General features: G+C 35.4%; 1 protein-coding gene and 1 non-coding gene across 3 annotated transcripts in view; one reads left to right on the top strand and one right to left on the bottom strand.

The window, feature by feature from the left end:
- Nucleotides 1-14,012, bottom strand: part of LOC150102588 (uncharacterized) — a 229,600-nt gene extending 215,588 nt beyond the window's left edge. For both annotated transcript variants that reach the window (XR_016548914.1, XM_090398830.1), the window contains exon 1: nt 12,527-14,012. Coding sequence is in view for 1 of the 2 variants with exons in the window: in XM_090398830.1 (XP_090254956.1) it covers nt 12,527-13,853 (1,327 nt within the window). In the remaining variant the exon portion in view is untranslated. The remainder of the gene's footprint in view (nt 1-12,526) is intronic.
- Nucleotides 14,013-14,316: 304 nt separating this feature from the next.
- On the top strand, nt 14,317-14,403 carry TRNASTOP-UCA (transfer RNA opal suppressor (anticodon UCA)). The gene has a single exon. It is a non-coding gene; the product is annotated as a tRNA-Sec (tRNA).
- The last annotated feature ends 7,049 nt before the right edge of the window (nt 14,404-21,452 follow it).

Here is a 21,452-nt window from a genome sequence, read left to right as displayed (position 1 = left end):
ACTAAATATATTTGTAATGTAAACAGAAATTTCATATACAATGATGCATTCACTCACCTTCAGTTGAAAAGTCCTTATAAAAGTTCTCTATAGTTTAGAGAGGATTCAAACCGAGGTCTTTGCAACCAAAGGATACACATCTTCCTTCCAAATGCACTACGGAGATACAAAACATTTAGGAGGACACAGAATAAACGCATCATTATTTATGATATAGCATTTGCATTACAAATATGTTTAGTATTTGTCTGAAATAATTAGAGGACTTAACCCATCTGGGATAGAAGAGATATGGACTTGATATTTAATATATGGTATTTACAAATATATCTGATAAATATTATTTACGTGCTATAACATTCAAAGCCACACAAAGTCTAACCCAACATACAAGCTGAAAAGATATGTAATGGTGGAATTAGAAGACAGGTGATGGATGAAAATACATTAGGAAGCCAGAGCATTCTGGGTCCCATTAGGGGGCTCTGGTGAAGTTGCAACAGGCCCAGCAAGCCAGCAGTGGATTTATTTAAACTAAAATACACTGGAAAAGAAAATGAGATTAGGAACATTGAACATATATGAAACTTACAGGTAAAGATGAAAAGTTAGCGGATGTTATGTTGGAGAGGAAATCAGACGTTTTATGTTTGAGCAAAATGATGATGAGAATTATCATCTTGTAGAATAAATGTGTCTCCTTTATCACACTTGTATACAGATGAACATAGGGGTTACGGACCTTGTCTCGATAAGTTGCAACATTCATGGTTCTGCTGGGAAGCACATAAGTCAGTACATCCACCCAATGAGATATCTTCACAAACCATCACACCATCTCCACCATAAGTGTCCCTGGTTCAGCAAATCCAAACTGGTATGTAAACAATACTAACTCCTCTAGGTTTTGAGGTCCAGTTGATGTGGAGCTTGGCCCATTTCAAAAGTTCTTCTTTCCTGCAGTGAAATGTCTTGTTCACACTCCAAACATGTGAACAACTACTCCAATATACCTGCTTTTATGCCAAGACTCATTTGCATATAGCACCACTCATTTGTATACGATACCCATACTTGGCATCACGTTTTACATAATATACCTGACTTTCATGTCCCCCCCCTCAAGTTATTGCAATTTTTCTATGTTCCTTAATTTATGAAAACCAGTGTAGGTCTGGCAGAGGTTGAAGCATTACAGAAGACAAAGAACAGAAAATCATCCTGTATTAGGTGATTTGAACTGATCAGAGCTTCTGTTAGTTTAGGAGTGAAATGGTTGTGTGACATCTTTAGAATAATCTGTAGAAAGAAGTTCATACCTGATAATATTAAAGAGGCTTAAAAAGAGAGTATAATAATTATAGAGGAATAACATTATGTACAGTGCAACGATTTATGAAAGGATAATGGCAACAAGAATAAGGGATAAAATGGAGAAAGGTTAAGAGAGGAACATAGTTCGCTTTTAGAAAAGGGAAATCAACTTTTTTTTTTGGTGACATTCAGTTACAGAAGAAACTGGATAAATGGAGCAGTGTGACCCAGAACTAATGGCTACATAATTAATAGCAAAAAAAAAAAAAAAAAAAAAAAGTGAAAACATGGTTTTAAACACAGTAGTGAAAGCTTCAGAGATTTAAGAAGTATACCTTCTAGTGATGGAAGTTCAGATCAAGAATCTAAAAAGAGACCCTTGCTACATCAACTACTTATATTGTTTTGATGCATGTAGTTTACTGTGGAACAGTGAGGTCCCAATGAAGTGAGAGCTTTTGATTAAGAGAAATTACTTTTGTTTTATGCAGCAGAGACCAAAAAAATAAAAATAAATATAAAACAGAATATAGAAATAGAAATGAAGGTTTTGAGGTCAATACCGGCAAAAAAAAAAAAAAAAAAAGGAAAGATAGAATAAGAAATGTTGACATTAAGAATGTTTTGGGACTAGAAAGAATGAAGGAATGCTTAAAATGGTTTGAATATAGCAGAATGAATTTAGAAAGAATACCTACAAGAATATACTGAAATGAAAAGGAGAAAAGACCAAGAGAAGACTACAGAAAAAGTAGTCTTCCTCTAACAGCTGAAGGAAGTTTTGGTGGTTGGCCTGTTTTGTAGGAGGAAAAATCCTGACACCTCTGTATGAGACAGGTTGTTTGACTAGCATACTTGAGCTGGAACAGTGTTCATGAAGAAAGAATGAGAACACAAAAATGAGAAAAAGAAATGGTGAGCTCTGATACAATGGACCTGATACTCTCTGTTGGAGCAGTTGTTGATAGCAAAGAACATCAAAAGGATTCCACATATTAATTCAAATGAAATTCAGCATTTATTAGAATGCTACCTGCTTTTTCCCAATATATATAATTATATTTCATTAGTCATTGTTTTCATAAAATTAATGCAAGGAATTAACTTATGAAAATTAGAAACAAATGTTTGTCTATAACTATCTCTCCCCCCCCCCACACACACACTGCACAAAATACAACAGTATGGGGGGAAAATTGAAATGATGTAAATTAACAACCAAGTTAATGTTGAAAACAATGCAAGTTGGATTATCATCATCATCATTATTTTTTTGGGGGAGGGAGAAGTAAAATTAATTTAGAATCTAATCATAAAGAATAATAATTTTTAAAAACATCGAAAAGTGGAAAACATGAAGATCCTGTCAGTGCATGCTAAAACTGTAGAAATGAATTATAGTTAAAATATAAAATTTCATATTTGATTAAAAGTATGTGTCACAAAAACCATAGGGAAAATTATAGGGACATCCTTTTTTCCCTCAAATACTACATATCAGTTACAAACAATGCAGCATAATATATAAAGGAATTAATGCTAAACTGTGTACAACACTGGAAAACAATCATGGTTAAGACTTAACTTCCAAAGAAGTGGTATTAATCAGCTCATGTAATTACCCACAATCTGAGCATCCAAGATCAACTGCGACTGACTTCAGTGTTCCTCAGTGGACTCTCTCTCTACTAATTGAGTATACTGGTGGGTTCAATGCATCCACAGAGTTGTAGAGGTTTTATGCTAAAATATCACATACTGAATACACAGCCTCCATTAAGTTTCACGAAGAAAAACGTTAGCATGCTAGTCAAACATCACATACAGAGGTGTCAGGATTTTTCATCCTACAAAGCAAGCCAACCAACCCAACATCAACCAAAATACCAAAATGGGTTTGAAAATAATAGACTACTGGAAAATTATGGATGAAGTAATAAATCCATATGAAATGGACATGTTTGGATATAGTGAAAAACAAGAGAATGTTACTTAAAAGTGCAACACTTAAGCTACCCACTGTACAAAATGTACTATAGGTTTGCAAATAACCTTTTGTGAGTGGAAGCCACACACACAAATTCTCTAGCTGGTAGTTTAATCTGCAAGTCTTAGGACTGTTGGTAAGTATGAAAGTATAAGGGGAATATAAAAAAAATAAAACAATACATCTTGTTAAAGTCTCTTTCTAGTAAAGATGGATGAACACTGATTATGTCAATGACAGATTAGAATAAGAGTATCATATATCATCACACAAATTATATCACCAGAAAGGATCCAGAAATGTCATCTTACAGCACATTACAAATGTATTGGCAAGTCCCCTCTCCCCCTGCCATCATTCACTTTGAAATTATAAGTCTGTCTCTTAAGTTAACTTGTAAAAGATAAAAATAATTTAAGAACAAAACATAAGCATATAACATACCAAATTTTGAGTATGTTAAGATTTGTTGTTCTTTTTATCTGTTTTTCATCAAAAATGACTGGTAACTTTAATGAAATTAACTGTTCTACTTATAAAAGTTTATTGGAGTTACATCTAAAAGTTAAAGAAAATAATTTTTCTAAAAGTATGAAAAATAAGGAAAAAAGTACAACTGATGTCAGAAATGCAGGAAAAAGTAACTAGTATTCAGATCCTGTTTTCCCCTATACATCATTTAGCAATAACATACTGAGTGTATCCATTAACTGGATTAGTGTTATTGAAAGTGTATAAACCATTACAGGAGCAAGCAATATTTTTACCTAACACTTGAATTATAGTTTCAAACTACTTTGGCCAACTCTGTGGAGAACCCTTAATTTATATAGAGTGAATGAGAATTAGCCAAAACATTAAAATTTGAAGATGATGGTTTACTGAGAACTAATACTGAAATCTTGATTTGTGTGTTGGACTATCAAAATATCCTGTACATGCACCCTGTTTGAGGATATATTTCAAGAAGTAGTGTATAAATAGTGCATATCGTAAACTTTATAGGAAAGAAATATCAGTAAATGATCTTTATGTCTTAAGCTATCAAGAAACTGAAAATTTTCTTTGATATTATTTTAATTTAATTAGATTACACTCAATATGAAAAAAAGCATGCCAAACATTCTCAAACTGGAGTATGATAACACTAAGGATTGAATATTTATTTGGGAAATGAAGGTTTCAGAAAGTGATATTTGTTTGTCTTTGAGGTTTCCATTCCTCACGATGGCTCCAACTGTTAACATCACATACATAAAAAATAACAACAAAATATTAAACCTTGACAGAGAAGCAACTTAGAAGGAGCATATAAAATGTGACCATGGTATTGAAAAACACATCAACACAATTCTTATCATCACCATCAGAATTCAATAGGAGACAGACTGAAAAGGCCCATGGTATAAGATTCCACACAGGAAGGATGTTAGCAGCATGGGAGTGTTTGAAGGAAACAGTATCAAAATGTATTCGCAAGGACAGGAGGATAAATCAGGTAAGAGCTAGATGTATGAGTAGTATCATTCAACAGGAGCTGCAAATATTGGGAAGGGTACATAAGGTGATTAAGCTCACAAGCTGAGTATGGCACAGGAAAGAAAGGTGACCAGCATGGTAAGGAAAGCAAAATCACATTATGAAAGAAATTAGCTGAGTGGGACAAACGAAATCCTAATCTTTAACTCTGTGGCAAGTAAAAGGAAGAATAACAATAGAAGGTTTACTTTAGCAAGTGCTGATGGTCCTCAGGTCCCCAGAACAGACAATATAGGCTGAGTTACTGAGTAACCACTTTACACAAGGTCTAATACTGCTATAACAGTATCTTTGCTCAGATACTGTTATAGCAGTATCTGAGCAAAGATACTGCTATAACAGCTGTCATGGGAACTGATGTGGAAATACAGCCATGGGATTAGCAAGAATGTGCAAAGGAAATAGCACTGCCTCTGACAGTCTCAAGAGAAGCATAACAAATTAAAGAAAAAAGTAACACGTAAAAGCCACAGTGAAATCTTTAATTGGCAAAAAGACAGATATTCGTACTAAAATTAATAGTACATCTTCAGTATCTGTAACAGTAATAGGAATGGAATACAGGCAAACATTCGGTGGATCACCTATTAAAATACAATTGTTACTGCATGCTAGGAAATAATAGAAACAACAAATTTAATCTATTAAGATAAATCTACTTGGATACTGAACAAACGAGGGTGAGCGGCAATTTTGGATTTAGCCGACCAAATTGTATTTTTATTGGTTAAATCAAAATAAAAAATAATGGTACAACATGACAAAATTTCATGCTGGCTTGGGCGTTGCCCGGTTAAACAAGGCCCCCATTGATTTCGCCAGGTAACCAGGACGGACAGCGAAAAGTCAGCTACTGGAACAAATCTAAAAACACACCCCCAACTCAACATCACCAAAGTTAAAGATTGGTACTATCAACATAAGAAGCCTGAATGGCAAAGAAATGGGGCTAGCTGAGGAATTAGATTAGTACCAGATCGACATAATAAGGGTGACTGAAACAAAAAAGACCAAAACTGGTGAGATCTTTCTGAGCAATAAATACAAAATGTTATATTCAGGCAATAACAATCAAAGAAAAGAAGGAGTAGCCATAGTATTCAACACAAAATACGAGGCTAATCTTCTTGAATGGCAGTCAGTCTCAAGTAGAGTAATGTGGGCAAATGTGAGAATGGGGAAACTGGACAATGAGACTTATTTGTGCCTATTGTCCCACAGAAGGTTCTACTAAGGTAGAAGTGGAGGAATTTTTTGAGGCTTTAGAAAAAGCAACTGACACAATGAAAAAGGAAAAGTTGGTCCTTGTTGGGGATCTAAATAGCAGAGTAGGAAATGATTGTAAGACATACAAAAATATTTTGGGAAAATTTTGAGAAAAGAGCAAAGCTAATAATAATGGCAAAAATATGTTGGATTTCTGCTCAGGACATCCAACATAAAAATGTGCACAAATTCACACAGAGAGAAGAGGCAAGGAATAAGAAAAGTCTGACTATGTTATTGTTGATAGTGATTTCTCCCAGGCGCAGGACACCAGAGTGTACAGAGGATTTGAAATTGAAAGTGATCACAATTTAGTCTTAAGCAGGATAAAATTGAATTTCACATTGAAAAGAATAACATGTAAGAAAGTTTTAAAGCGAATAAAAGTTGAGCAGCTCTCAGATGTGAACTGTAGACTAAAATACACAAAGATTATTGAAGAAAAAATGAAAGAGTTTGAGAACAGGAACCAAACCTTGGAGATTCAGTGACAAGCCTTGAAGAAAACCCTGATTGATTCAGCCAGAGAGGCATGTGGTGAAGTTGTCTGAAAGGATAGAAAAATTAGAACTCCATGGTAGACACAGGAAGTTAAAGAGGCAGTGAAGGAAAAGAAGAAAGCATATCAAAAGTTCCTGGCAAATAAGTCAGCTTTTGCTCTTAAAGAATACAGAGACAAATGCAAGAATGCTAAACACTGTGTAAAACTAGCTAAACAAAAGTCATGGGAGGACTTTGGCAAGAATATAGAAAATAAATATCAAGAAGGTGGCAAAATATTCTGGAGGTTGTTGAAGAGGTTTAGGAATGGAGGAAAGAGTGCTGTAAAAGGAGTTAGAGATGATAAAGGTGACATGAAAATGGGAGAAAAAGATATCCTTGAAGTATGGAGTAATTACTTTGAAAAACTGCTAAATGAAACAAGCAGTGATAGCAAAGTGCTAAAAAACACTCAACAGGCATACAGTCAGGAATACATATCCATACTTGAAATAGAAAAAGCCATCAAAGGCTTGAAATGTGGAAAGGCAGCAGGAGTAGATGATATTCGACCAGAAATGCTTAAGTATGGTGGTATAAGAGTCTTACAGTGGCTGCACTGCATAGTTCAGAAAGCCTGGACAGAGGGACGAATTCCCGATGATTGGAGTAGAGCTCTCATAGTACCCATATATAAAAAGGGAAATAAAACTGAATGTGAGAATTACAGAGGTATTTCCCTACTGAGTGTTCCTGGCGAGATCTATGCAAGTATACTTGAGAAACGGTTGAGAAGAATTGCAGAAGAAAAGCTTGGTGAAGAACAAGCTGGATTCAGGCCAAATAGAGGCTGTCAGGATCAGATCTTCATTTTACGACAAATAGTCGAGAAAGCATGGGAATATAACAAAGATCTGTATTTAAGTTTTGTCAATTTGGAAAAGGCATATGACAAGGTGCCAAGAGAGAAGCTATTCAATACGCTACAGTTATATGGTGTCAATGGGGCATTATCAAGCAATACTTAGTCTTTATTTGAGTTGTAAGTCAGCAGTTAGAATTGAAGGAAGTACAGGAAGATGGTTTAATGTTAAATCTGTGTAAGACAAGGATGTACATTATCCCCTCTGTTATTCTTTATCTATATGGATCACATTATGAAGGAAAGTGGTATTAAACATGATTTCAAAATTGGAGATGTTAATGTCAGCTCTTTGCTTTATGTTCATGATGTTATACTTCTAAATAAATCCGCTACAAGTCTGCAAGATTCCCTGACTAAATTGAATAACTGTTGTAATAGATATGGTATGAAGGTCAGCAATAAAAAGACAAAGACAATGAAAATAGGCAGAATCATTGAAAATGTCAACTGTGTTGTGAATGGAGAACCTGTGGAACAAGTAAAACATTTCAGCTACTTAGGCACGATTTTTACTGAAGATGGTAAATTAAATATAAAAATAGACAACAGAATCAGCAAAGCTGGTATGGTGGGAAGTCAATTGAATAAATTCATATGGAATAAAAAAGAAATTAGTCGGAACACTAAATTAGCTGTATACAAGACAGTGTTCAAACCAGTTTTAACTTATGAATCTGAGAGCTGGGTCAGAAAACTTGACCAAAGACTAGAGACGGCAGATATGAGAGTCCTGAGAAAGATTATAGGCGTGAACAGATGGCATCAATGGCAATATCATATTAAAAACAAGGATATTAGGAAAGAACTTCACATTGTCAGCATCTAGGAATGCATTAGCAGAGCTAATCTCAGGTGGTATGGTCACTTAAACAGAATGGGGAAGAAAGATTAGCAAAACAAGTGTTCCCTGCCAGGTTGGCAGGAAAATGACTCAGAGGAAGACCAAGATATAGGTGGATTGATACCGTACAAAGTGCCTTAGACGATAGAAATATAAGATCTGATAATGTTGGAGTCTTGACAAGTAGCAGACTGATTTGGAGATAAATTGTAGATAGGAAGTTAGTATTGATGTTATTTTTTTTCATGTAGTACTATCATATCCTGTACACCCCTTGAGGGTACATGGCAGGAATTTAATGATGATGAGATAAATGGTTTTCAAAAGTTAATGGAATCAAATGATTACAACTCCAATCAAATCCAAACAGATACTTGACTCTTATGTTCCAACACCTACAATTTCTTCAACAGTCCGCAGCGTTCCTATTCCGTACATTCCAATAATCTCAGAACCTATAGGTAGAATTCTGAAAAAGTATCAACTGATTCCAACATAGATTCCTATCAACAAAATTTCTTCTTTATTACCTTCTACAAAGGATAAACTGTCTTCTCTATCTTTGGCTGGCGTTTACCAAATACCTTGCGAATGCGATGTCTCTTATTTTGGACAAACTGGCCGTTCTTTGGAAAAAAGAATAAAAGAACATCAATATTATATTGATAATAACAAACCTCTGATGTCTGGTCTGGCACATCACAGTATTGACTCTACTCATAGTGTCCAGTGGGATAAAGCAGTTCTCCTCCATAGATGCAGATTCAAATATAAATGCTTATTCAAAGAAAGTTGCGAAACTATCTTACACCAACCGAATTTAAACAGAAATGACTGTGTGTCTCTCTTAAAGTTCTGGGAGACTTTTATCTTATGTAAAAAACCATTTATCTTAATAGATTAAATTTGTTATTTCTATTATTTCCTAGCACGCGGTAACAATTGTATTTTAATAGGTGATCCACCGAACGTTTGCCTGTATTCCATTCCTATTACAGACACTGAAGATGTACTATTATTTTTAGTACGAAATATCTGTCTTTTTACTACTAATAATTATTATTATTAGTAGTAAATTTAGTATTATTAGTAAATATTATTATTATTAATGTATATTATTATACATTAATAATAATATATGATTATTATTAATATAATAATAATTATTATTATTATCCAGGCCTCCATGGAGTGAAAAGACTCATCGTGGGAGGTCATTCTTAGGAAACACAAAGTTTATCATACCACTCCTTGAACTCATTGATTGTTCTTGCTCTCACCACTCTATCAGGCAATGCATTACACGGTTCAACCACTCTCCATGCAAAGAAACCACTCCTCACCCTTCTTGCTCACAGCTTCCTTTCAAGGATAGCCCCCTTGTCATTGCTCCTTCTCTCTGTTCCACCAAGTAAAAGAACTCCCCAGTGTCACCATTGTAACTGCCTCCCAACAATTTTAAGTCTCAATCATATCACCTCTCCTTCTATCCACCAAACTCTGCAGTCCACATTACTTCAGCCGATCCTCATAACGGACATTGTACAGTTCTGAAACCATCTTTGTTATCCACCTCTGTACCCTATCCACAGTTAATTTATCCTGTTCAAATCCTGGGGACCAAATCTGAAAACAATAGTATAAGTACGGTCTGATCAGAGTCTTATACAACGGAATGACAACTCTTAACTCTGCAGGTCAGTGTCCTTCTCAGTATTGCAGCAATCCTCTGGGTTACCTTCACCACCGTTGCAACATGCTCCCTGAATTTCAGTTTTCTATCAATCATCACTCCCAGATCTCTTGTCCTTCCCCCCCCCAACTTCCTCCAGTATAGCTCCTCCAATCGAGTATGCATCCTCCCATCGATGGATCCCAAACTTCAAGACTTTACATTTTGCTGCATTAAACCTATATCCCCCATTCATTTGTCCATCTGTCTAGTTTATTCAAATCCTCTTGCAGGCTGCCACATCTGCACTATTACTGATAACCCTTCCCAGCTTCACATCATCCGTAAACAGTGGATAAGGGTAGCTAATAGACAGATACCAATGAGTGGTATATAGAAGAGCAGAAAGGAGAAAGCAAGTAACTAGTGATGTGCTGCAAAGCTCTCAAACCTGTTGAATGTATACAATTAATACAAGGATGATTTACAGAAAATATTCAGTTGTTTGCTGACGATGCAAAATTAGCTAGTATAAGAATACTTAGAATAGGTCTAGTAACCTGGGTTTGTTGGGGATGAAGCGGTGGAGAGGATTAAGAGGTGAATGACCAGGATGGTGAGGAGTCTGTAGAGTTAATCAAAATTGCAGGATGATTTAAATAGGATGCCATTATGGACAAAAGATAATGGATGTCAGTTTAATATGGAAGAGTATAAAGTTATTCATTTTGGGATTAAAAAAGATTACAAGATGTGTATCACACTGCTAGAACTGTACTCCAGAAAATGATGAAGCTAGGGATTTTCACCTCTGATGTTGATGGACAGAGTTGAAGTTAAAAAGTAACTCACAAGATGATTTGTTACTGAAGAACAATTAATAAACAGATGAGGAAATTATCATTCCTCTTTATAAGGCTTTGATATGCCATGATGGATGATTATTGTCCATAGGTCTAGTAACCTGGGTTTGTTGGGGATGAAGTGGTGGAGAGGATTAAGAAGTAATTGACCAGGATGGCGAGTATCTGTAGAATGTTCCATACAATGACAGACTGAGTTTGTGGGAAACAGAAGTTGGATGAGAAGCAAAAAGATGGGATATGATAGAATTGTTTAAGAATTGATGCAGAGGAAATTCCTCAGCACTTGGCTAGAGAAGAAAGAACAAAGGAGAGGGAGGGGGGAAGTCATCTCTGGACATTGAGTAAGAGTAAGCAAGGATGCAAGGCCTAGATTTTTTTTTTGCTTGAAGAGTGATGAGAGTGCTTCGTTGAATGCATTCAAGGAGAGGTACAATAGACATGGATCTCCCACTTTCAGACTTCATAGATTTCTGTGCAATAATAATAAAGTGAGAAAACTGTAGAAGGCTGACAGCATGATGCAGCAATGGAGGTATAAGTCCAGTTCAAGAGGACTCCTTGGGTTTAATATTTAATCAAATATGTAACAAGTTGCAGTGGCAAAACTTTTCCACTTATTATATGAATGCATGCATGCCCACAACCACTACAGCACAGCAAGTTTTAATGGCAGTCATTAAGCATTTCTTAATCATGTCTGAAGACTTTATCCTATCGTCTGCTAATGGTATACACTCTAATGTAGTAGTTAGATCAGTAATCCTCTGGAATTTCTGAAAATAAAATTTATTTTCAGTAAAAGAGAAATGTATTTCATATTTTAACAAGAAACCACTATAAACATCCAATTAACTAAAATTAATCAAGTCACAATAATGTATTGTCAGTTAATTAATACAAATATGAATAATAAATTAACTTTTTTTTTCAGTATTATATACTTCTTGAAGTATGTAAATGAATTTACTGGACTGGCTGGCCAAGTGGATACTTACTCTCCAACTAACACGATGAGAGTTTGAATTGCATCATGGTCATGGACATTTGAACATCTTTAGGTGGTAGATGTATACCACTGCTCAGTGTGAGATCACCATCCTATTTATTGGAAACCTGAAGTAGCATGAAAGAATTCCACATTTGGTCTCTTGAGCAGTTATTCTAGATTACCTAATCCTTAGCCCATCCATACTACTACTACTACTAATAATCATGTATTAAAAGTTTGCAGCCTTTCATGGGTGGCATTTAAATAAATAAAAAAAAATTAATGCTTTGTTAACCAATGTTATCAGATATAGTCCTACCAATGAGTCCTACTAAATAACTAAATGTGGTATCATCATGGCTAGTCAATACAAAAAATTTGATAAACAGGCTGACCAAATCAATAAGCTAAGCTAACCACATATATAAAGTTATATTTCTTTAAATGTTCACATTTTTAATTAGTGCTACAAAAGACTGATATTTGATCTGCCAATAATATCAGAAAAATTATCTTACCACTTGCAGGTGATCTTTTCTGGTCTGAAATGTGAAATTTCTATTATTCAAACATTTTATTCATCATAAACAGTCACTGATTAAGTTGTTTAATGACACTAATAAAATGATACTTGAGGAGAGAGCTCACCTGGAGGTAAATAACCTGCCCTTGCCAATCGCCTCTCATTTTCATCATCACTAACTCGATAATCTGAATAACCACCATCAGAATCGTCATATGGTTCTTCATCGAAATCTAAGTGATGAATTCTTTTATAATCTTTTACCATGTATGAAGGCGGCCTAGAAATTCGACCCGATCTTGTGCGTGGCCTATGACGCTTCTTTTCTTCCTTTTCTTCTTTGGAAAGATCTGGCACATTGCTTTTACCTTCCTCCTCATCATTTCTCCTACCCCAACCTTTTCGTGGTCTACCTCTACCCCTACCTGGTAAGGTTCCTCTACCTGCACTACCCTTCCCACCTGTAGTTCCTGGTCCTCTTGATGAATTTTTTGCATATAATTCTGATGGATAAATAACCCTATAAATAATTCTTGTATTCGTGGCCTGATCATATAGTACTGCTCGTCCTCCATTGTGGATTGCTTTAGTAACCTGCTGTTGTTGCAAGACATGTGCTATTTGTTGCAACTGCTCTTGACTCAAAACCTGAGTTGAATGATAAGTATTACCCTGTTGAATAATCTGAATAGGATTTTCACTAGAGCCCAATGGTGCAGAAGTGGACTTTGGCGGTAAAGTTAAGTGGGCAAGACTGATACCTATTGCTGGAGTTATAGTAACACTCTGAGAAGTTTCTTCTGATGTAATTGCATTTGCAATGCCTACTATATCATTTGTTATCACAGAAGCACCTGAACCTTCAATAATGTGATTTTCACTTTCCACATCTTGGACACTTCGGGTACTATCACAGTTCACTTCATTACAAGAGACATCGAGTGGCAAGGCAAGTGCCGATTCTCCAACTTCTGCATCCGTGACATACTTCAAAGTTACTGTTTGTACGGAACTGGTATCAGATGGTGAACTAACATTAGTTGACAACACATTACTCTGAACCGGAGAGCCATCCGAACCAATGCTCTCTACACTATACACTTCATTATTTACTAAAGTCACCTGGTCTGAACTTCTCTGAAGGTTAACAATCTCAGGATTGCCAGAGTCTATTATTTCATTCACATGTTGAATGAACGCATGATGAGTATTTGATCGTAGTTCCCCATGCACAACCGCAACAGCATTTTCAACACTTTCGTAAGAAACCGGAACGTGTCCAAATTCTTGTGACGCTTCTTGCAGAGCCTGCTGAAGAATGTCAGTTGCACTGACATGTGACGTGCAGACTGCTTCATCAGATTCTGTCGTAACTCCGAGATCGCCGATATCACCATTCAAATTGACGTTCCCATTTACCATGAGTATATGTTGTGGTTCTGGTTCCGCCATTTTGAACAGCGAACGTTGGTCCTACGACAACATATATTTTTATAGCCTGTTATATTTTGGCAACTTAAAGCTCGAAATGAAATTATAGTAACCTTAGATTTAATAATAAACTAACTTTGAGAAAAATAATAAAGATTTTACTGAGAAAGTGACACACGCCATTGCAACGTCACACATTAGTACCAAAGTTTGTAAATACTCTCAAACGAAATACTACACTGTCAGTTAGATGGCTCTCAATTCACAAATATATTTAAATTTTGTTTGTTGCAAGTATTAGCAAGCAATTATAAGAAATTTGTTATAAATTATTATGGAAGTATTATTAGATTTAAAATAGTTTTAATATTTTTCTATATATATTGATATATTTCAAATAATATCTAAGAATTTTAATATACTATTCGTAATTGCCAATACAAATAGAAGAACTTTAAATAGCACTCAAAGCAAACACTCTACTGCCCAGATGAACCTCGGTGGTCCGGGGTGCGGGCTTCAAACCCGTAGCTGATTAGCGTCAGAGTGGTTCGATTCCACCCTCTGGGCGATAATTGTTTATCATAATTCTTGTTTACTATAATGAATTTTAAGGTTACGTTACTGTATATTTTATGTTACTTCTAATAATAAAGTATTATTATTATATCACTTCTACAAATAAATTTTAAAATTTAATCATCATATTAATTTAATAACAATAAAATTAAGGTACCTAAGCATTTTTAATTTATATATGTAATATAAACGTCATCTACACATCAGACTTGATCTCTGGGAAATTTCTTGCAAAAAAAAAAAAAAAAGAGATAAGTACTTTATTCAGCGTCCTAAATTTATCATTATTTAGATCCAATTTATCATTATTTAGTTCCTAAATAATAATAATGTTTTTTTTTTCTTTTCTTTTTTTTTTTTTTTTAATCCAGAACCGTATACATGAAAACTGCTTTCGGACTTATGGAAATTCTAATTACTAAAGTCATCAGGTCTGCACTTTTGATTTGCTCCTTACTTTACCTTTCGGGAATTCCAAGAAAGAAAAAAAAAAAAACTCTGTATTCTTTAACATTTTATTTTAAATTTTAAAACTCATATAATCATTTACTTTTCAGTAAATTAATTGCAACAACATACGAACATGATTTAAAATTTATGAGTAGTTTTAATTTATCATAAGGATCATTAAGAGAAGAAAAAGATTAACGAAGAATAGTTTATTATTATGTGACACCTCCAGGAAGTCCAAAGACTCATCGAGGGAGATGAGTACCAACAGCATCGAATGATTTATCCCTTCCAACTACTAACCACGCTCAAACTTGCTTAACTTTTTGCGTGAGCCATTAGTAGCAGAGGCTCTACCAATCGACCAACCTTTGCTTATATAAACAAAATAAAATGCACAGGTTCAGAATGGCTTGCATCTTTCCCCACAGAAGATGTTAATAAAGGAATAAAGCCCCTTTGTTGATGTAAATCATCAATATACATTCTACTGTAGCATGGATATCTATAAAAGTGCACGCTATGATGCCACTGTCCTATCTACCAGAGGCCAGAATTTGAATAAATGAGGTTAAAAATATTAACCTAATTTATTATTAAATGAGGTTATTAAATTTTAACCTTTCACTGTCAAGAAGTGGGAGATGCTCTTTAGCTCTAACTTTTTTGGAAATCTATTGGTATCCAGTGCCGCCACCTCCATTCATGTCCTCCTATGTCCTTCGCGATCTCTAGCTAGACAGAAGAAACTACCCAACTACTGCTATCTTGTGTTGTTAATTCTAACTGACATCGTAAGTAAGACGTTGATCCAGTAGATTTTGCTGTGTTTAAAAATCAGAGTTGTTTCCAAGAGGTAAAATACCACTCTTAACTAAGTAAAAGATCAGGCTGTAAAAAAGACCCCGACGCAATTAAGGCAATGTAGCTTGTATACCGTATGTAAATTGCGTGTTTTTCTGGCCGGTTTGTAGTTTGAAAACTCCGAGAATCCTAGATAGGATTCGAACTCACGTCATTTCAACCGAGGACTGTCATCGTCGAAGGCACGGAATTCTTTTAGAATCGAACCTATAAGTTCTTTCTCATGCTCGTTTTGTGCCATTGGCGTTATTACAATTCTATGCAAGTATACTCTTTGCAAGAATTTTGAGAGAGGATCAAAAGCAGCAGCAGAGTAATGGTTGTTTTAATCTTTCTTGATAATTGGATGTTTTGAATAGAATTATTATTGATGAAGAAACTTGATGCTTTCATACGTCCCTGAAACAAAACGTCAGACCATGCAGTGCAAAACATAATCTCTACCAAGGCCGAAACATGGCGCAAAGATCAAAGTCATAGATGAAGACAATGCTTTTTTTTTTCTTCGATAGTAAGGACATGGTTCACTTTGAATTAATTAAAAAGTAAACCAACGTGGTTATTTAGAAGTGCTGACAAGGTTACATGAAATACCTTAATTTTGGCTGTAATGGACAATTGGATCGTCCATCACGGCAATGCCCATGCACATGAAGTATTATAATAGCCGACCGCATGTTTCTGGTTATTAAAAGAAAAAAATCAATCACCAGCTTGGAACGTCCTCCTTATTATTCACCAGGCTTAACCCATTGCAACAGTTTGCTGAATTTCTGACATCCAACGTCATGCTGTGACAATAATAAATAAGAATAATAATAATAAAACGTTCTTCCCGAAGACTGGTTCCAGAAATCTTTTGAACAATGGCAGTATCGTCTAACCGAGTACAAGGGGATTACGTACTTCGTAGGTGATTAGTAACCATTAGTCTCCAGGTAAGCATATATATTCTTGTATATGAGCATCCGCGAATTTGTCACACCTTATGCACTACCAATTTTAAATTTACGTTGATTTCGTTTGTTAAGTCGATCAAGTTTCTTTCTTTCTTTCATTTTTTTTTTTTTCATTTTTCCCCAGTAAAGACAATTTCAATTTGACAATTTTTGAAATATTGAAGTTTCTAATTTCACCTCTTAAAATTTGTGCCAAACATATCTCACTGTTGCAGATTTGTACAACAAAGGATCAAATAAACATTTTCTTTTATGGAAAGAATAGTCGGTAATCAGCAATAGGTATGCATCGAAATATGTTTGATGCTAAGTCTATGACTAATTATAATTAATTTCTGAATCATATAAAAGAAAAAAAAAGTTTTGCCTGTAATTGTACTGAAATTGTTCCTTTCTTTCTTTCGTTAAGTTTGATGATTATTTTTTTTTCTGATTTCATATACTAATTTATATGATGATTTTTACTTCTACGAGTATATACGGGTAATCAGAAATTATTGAAGTGCCTTTTCCTTTAGAAAAAATTTAATCATTTAAACCATTATTAGGGTGATCATTACAGGCAGAACAAATGAAGATGCGGTGTTAGCAAATTTACTGAAGCTGCGTAATAAGTCTTCTAAAGTGGTAACTGCTTTGATCTCTTACATTACTGAAAGTATCGTTAATGCAACATTAGTGTGAGAGGGATTGAACTAATGGCATCATAAATTGGTTGGTCTGTCTGAGAATAGCTCTTTCCTGAACAATTTATTTTTAGAAAATCCATCGATGTACTCAAATGTAATTGTCGGTTACTTGAAATTCACAGATTTGAAGTTGATTGTAAATGATATGTCTCAAGGTAAATTTAATGTTTCACAAGTCCGATCTCTTCCCCCCCCCCCCCCACTGCCCGCCATTACTAATGAAAGCTGATGAGTCGGTCAAGATTTCATTGATATGGAAAATGTGTTTATGGTGGTGCTTTGGACACTAAACAGCAACGAGCTTCTGGCTTTGAACATCGGTAGACAAGAGAAATAAAGAATGTGTATTAAGGTGGTGTCTTCTAGAGGAAAACAACAGCAAGTACAAAAAAGAAAAAAAAAGTCAGAGAAGATTAGAGAGGCCTGTAACAGGATCTGTCTGAATGGCAATGATAAACTATAAACTATTTAAAAGAATTTAAATTATAAGGCTGCAGGAAACCAACTTCCATCAAAAATCAAACCATATAACTCAACATTAGCATTTTCTAATATCTGTGGTGCAATTGAATAGCTAATATTAGTACCAAACCATTCAGAGACAGTACTTACCATTGCAATCAGCAAACGGGATTGAGAAAATCTCACAGTGTTTCAAGTTATGGTGTATTGGGGACAGGTGTCATCGAAAAACAGGAAGTAGAAGTACTTAACAAATCACAAGAACATAATTCCCTTTCAACTAACTTTGCGTTAATGATCGCTGATTATCAGTAATTAGACGTAGTAGCTCTGAACACCATTTGCAAATCCGAGGATTAAGGTTTTTTTTTTTGGGGGGGGGGGGTTGCTGATGACAAAAAAAAATCCAGAGAATTATGAAAAAGAGTTGTGATTTAATATCCGTTTAGGAGGACAGAGATAAGTTGACAATATAAATAGATGAGCTGGATTTGAAGCTTGGATCAAGGAGATAGAATGCGCTTTAGATAATGATGAGGTGCAAATTAACGTTGGAGGCGGTGGGAAATAGTAGTAGATAGGGGATCGAAAATCCAGGAGACATAGCAAGATGAAACAGAATATCTGGAATAATGAAAACAAATTAACATACAATAAAGTGGCTATGCCATTATAAAAGAGTGTGCAGTTACGCCGGGATTATGTGAACATATTTGATCGCCTGGATTAGAGAGAGGGATTTGGAAAGAGTTCAATGGCGAATGAGTAAAATGGTTTCAGGAGGTTGCAGACTTTGTCAGAAAGGCGGAGAAAATTGGGAGGGGGTATAAGTAAATTGGAGAATACGAGTAATTTTAACTGAATCTTGGAAAATTGTAATTCTTGGTCAAAGTCGAATCATGGTATAAATCGAGGAACGGGAAGTCCTAGTGCTTCACCAATGAGAATGTTGCGATCATTACTTTCTCCTATCAGAAAGTATTGCTATTTATGTCGCCGGAGATAGTCTATTTGTAGAATAGCGGTCGTTAGACTATGACTATCACAGGCCAGTTGGTTATAGTAGATTTCCCTGGTCACATATGGTTCACAATTAAGATCTTCAATTACCATAGGTCTTAAGGTAAGAACGTAAGGCTTTGCTGTGCTGCCATCTTCCGGTTTCTATCGGTATGAAACGTTTAAAATTTTCCTCATCTCTATTCTTTTCCCTCTCTGCTTTTATTGCGTTAAAAAATAATAAAAATAAAATAAAGGCATTATACATATGCGTATAATACTAAATGCAAGCGGGCGAGCCTACGCTTGTAACATTTCCAGACTTAATATATGCATTTCATCCATATTTCTCGGTATGGATTTATCGTTATATCTAATTCATTGTTATTCTGTGAAAATTGTGGAATATTCTAAATAACGCTTTTCATTCTAAATTAAAACTGTTATACTATAATAAATATAATAAAGCTTATAACTGATAGTGGTATATATATACTAGCTTTAATCCGAATAAAGTCAAATGATGCATTTAATACAAATGAGTCATTGGTGAATTTATTTATTTATTCATATGGAGTTTCCTCCCTTTCCTTCCTCGTCCCTATTGGGGCGAGTTGAGCCCCCAAATGGGGGGTTAAGTATTTATGGCTGTAGATCCGCGTGTGTTCACGGGGTCGGTTTGCCTGCTTGCGGGATGAAAAAACTGGGGGGAAACCCCAGTTTTTCTGGGGGGGGGAATCCCAGTTTTTCTGGGGTTTCCCTCCATGCCCAAAACCCCAAACCCCTGTCCACGCCCAAGACCGGATAACTTGGCTATGGCTGAGGAAGATCCTTAAGCTCCTCACATTGGCGACGGGAATCGAACCTAGGACACTCCTTCCCCAGGCATATGGTTGCGGAGAAAGTTGGGCACATAGCCACTAGGCCAACTGCGCGGACATTGGTGAATTAAATGCTGTTGACAAGGGACTCTTTTAACTTTTTTTTTTATTAGTGAATCACAGCTGTTCGTTATAAAATCAACCATATTAAATAAGCGATAGACGAATTTCATCTCCCTGTATGAGATCACCATTCTTCTTATCAGAGGTGTGAATGAAGTGACACGAAAAAAATCCCATGTTTTTTTTTCTAGATCAGGATTATCCAACCTTACTAACCAACCAGTACTAATGTACTATATGTCTGAAAACTTTTGTGAGTAGACTAACATAAAAAATGCAATATAATATAACAACTTGGGCTTCCCCAGTGGCGTAGCTATAGCTTTTGTCACCCGTGGCGGTTCCTGAGTTTGCCGCTCCTCTCAATACACACCAAAAATACTACAAAAAGTCAAAACGACGTACGAGTATAGGGAAATAAATTAAAACACTATGTTTATGTTAGTTGTAAGTATAGTTCTTAAAAACTAATTATTAATTTAATAATAAAAATTACTAAGTTTTAAATAAAAGAATCGTTGAAAAATAAAATTGTCTCACGTGAAAAATGCCGCCAGGGACGGACCCCTCCCCCCCCCTCCCCGTCCACCTAGCTACGCCACTGGGTTTCCTGTATAGTTGTAAAAAAAATGTTTTTTCTTACTATACGAAGAAGTTTTTCACTGTCCCTCAAGCTGCAGTGTTATTACACGAAACAAGAAATCGATATTATAATAGTTAAGCGATCTGTTACACAATGATTTTACTTCATCGTTTGCATTACAGGTTCAGTGTTTAGCAGTAACCAAGCTTGCATTAATTGAATTCCTGTTTCTGAGTAACCGTTCTCCAAAGGCAAAAGTATTCTGGTGAAAACTTTTTTCCATTCACTTGATTAAATATACCAGCATAAGAAAGAGGATATTCGTCTTTAGGTATTAAGTTAAAGAACTGGACGGAAAGAGGTTTGCGACTTAATCCTTCGAAGTAGTCTTGCTATTTTTTCTGAAAGTCCTTTAACATATGGAATACAAATATAGATCTACTTGTCGCAGATGTCTTGCCACAGTTTGTCGAGATATCCGCGTACCTGTGGCTGAATGGAGCTGACCTGCCTTGGTGCATCGATTATATTTTGCTGTTATAACCAAAAATCTTCCTTCATGTTCCGTGGTAGAGTAAGGGCGACTTCTAAGCGAACGTCTAGAACACATTCAGTTGGTTTGAATCTCTGCCCAGAGCTCCGATACAACGCTACGTTAGATTCGAAATATCACTAATTCTACGCTATTCTTTAAGCTTTCCAATAATTCTTCCCTGCGTGAAATCATCTAGATGATGTAATGGAGTCATTACAAGACATCCAAATTTCCAACTTCATTCCTTCACGAAAATAGCTTCCTTCAAACACAATTCGCATAGGTCAGCCTTTTATCTTGTTGAGCTCTCATATCACCCTTTTGCGCGCGATTCGAAAATTTGAATTTCTACTTGAAATCATCAGTTATACAAATACAAATTGCCACAAGCTGATTCGTGTGAATTTGGGGTTGTAATCTTCAGAGATAGTGTCCGTCCTTGGGTCTTGGACACCAGTGTATTTTTTTCCCCTTCTGTTTCTCCTGGAACACCAACATTAATCTCAGTATTTTATTACTGCAATAGTTAAAAACTGATTTATATCCTATGCCTAAA

Source organism: Typopeltis vanoorti, chromosome 10 (assembly GCF_054136105.1).
Source record: "Typopeltis vanoorti isolate ZY-2024b chromosome 10, IOZ_Tvanoo_1.0, whole genome shotgun sequence".
Lineage (NCBI taxonomy): Eukaryota > Metazoa > Arthropoda > Arachnida > Uropygi > Thelyphonidae > Typopeltis > Typopeltis vanoorti.
Note: the sequence above shows the minus strand (reverse complement) of the source record. Positions and strands in the feature narration are given on the sequence as shown.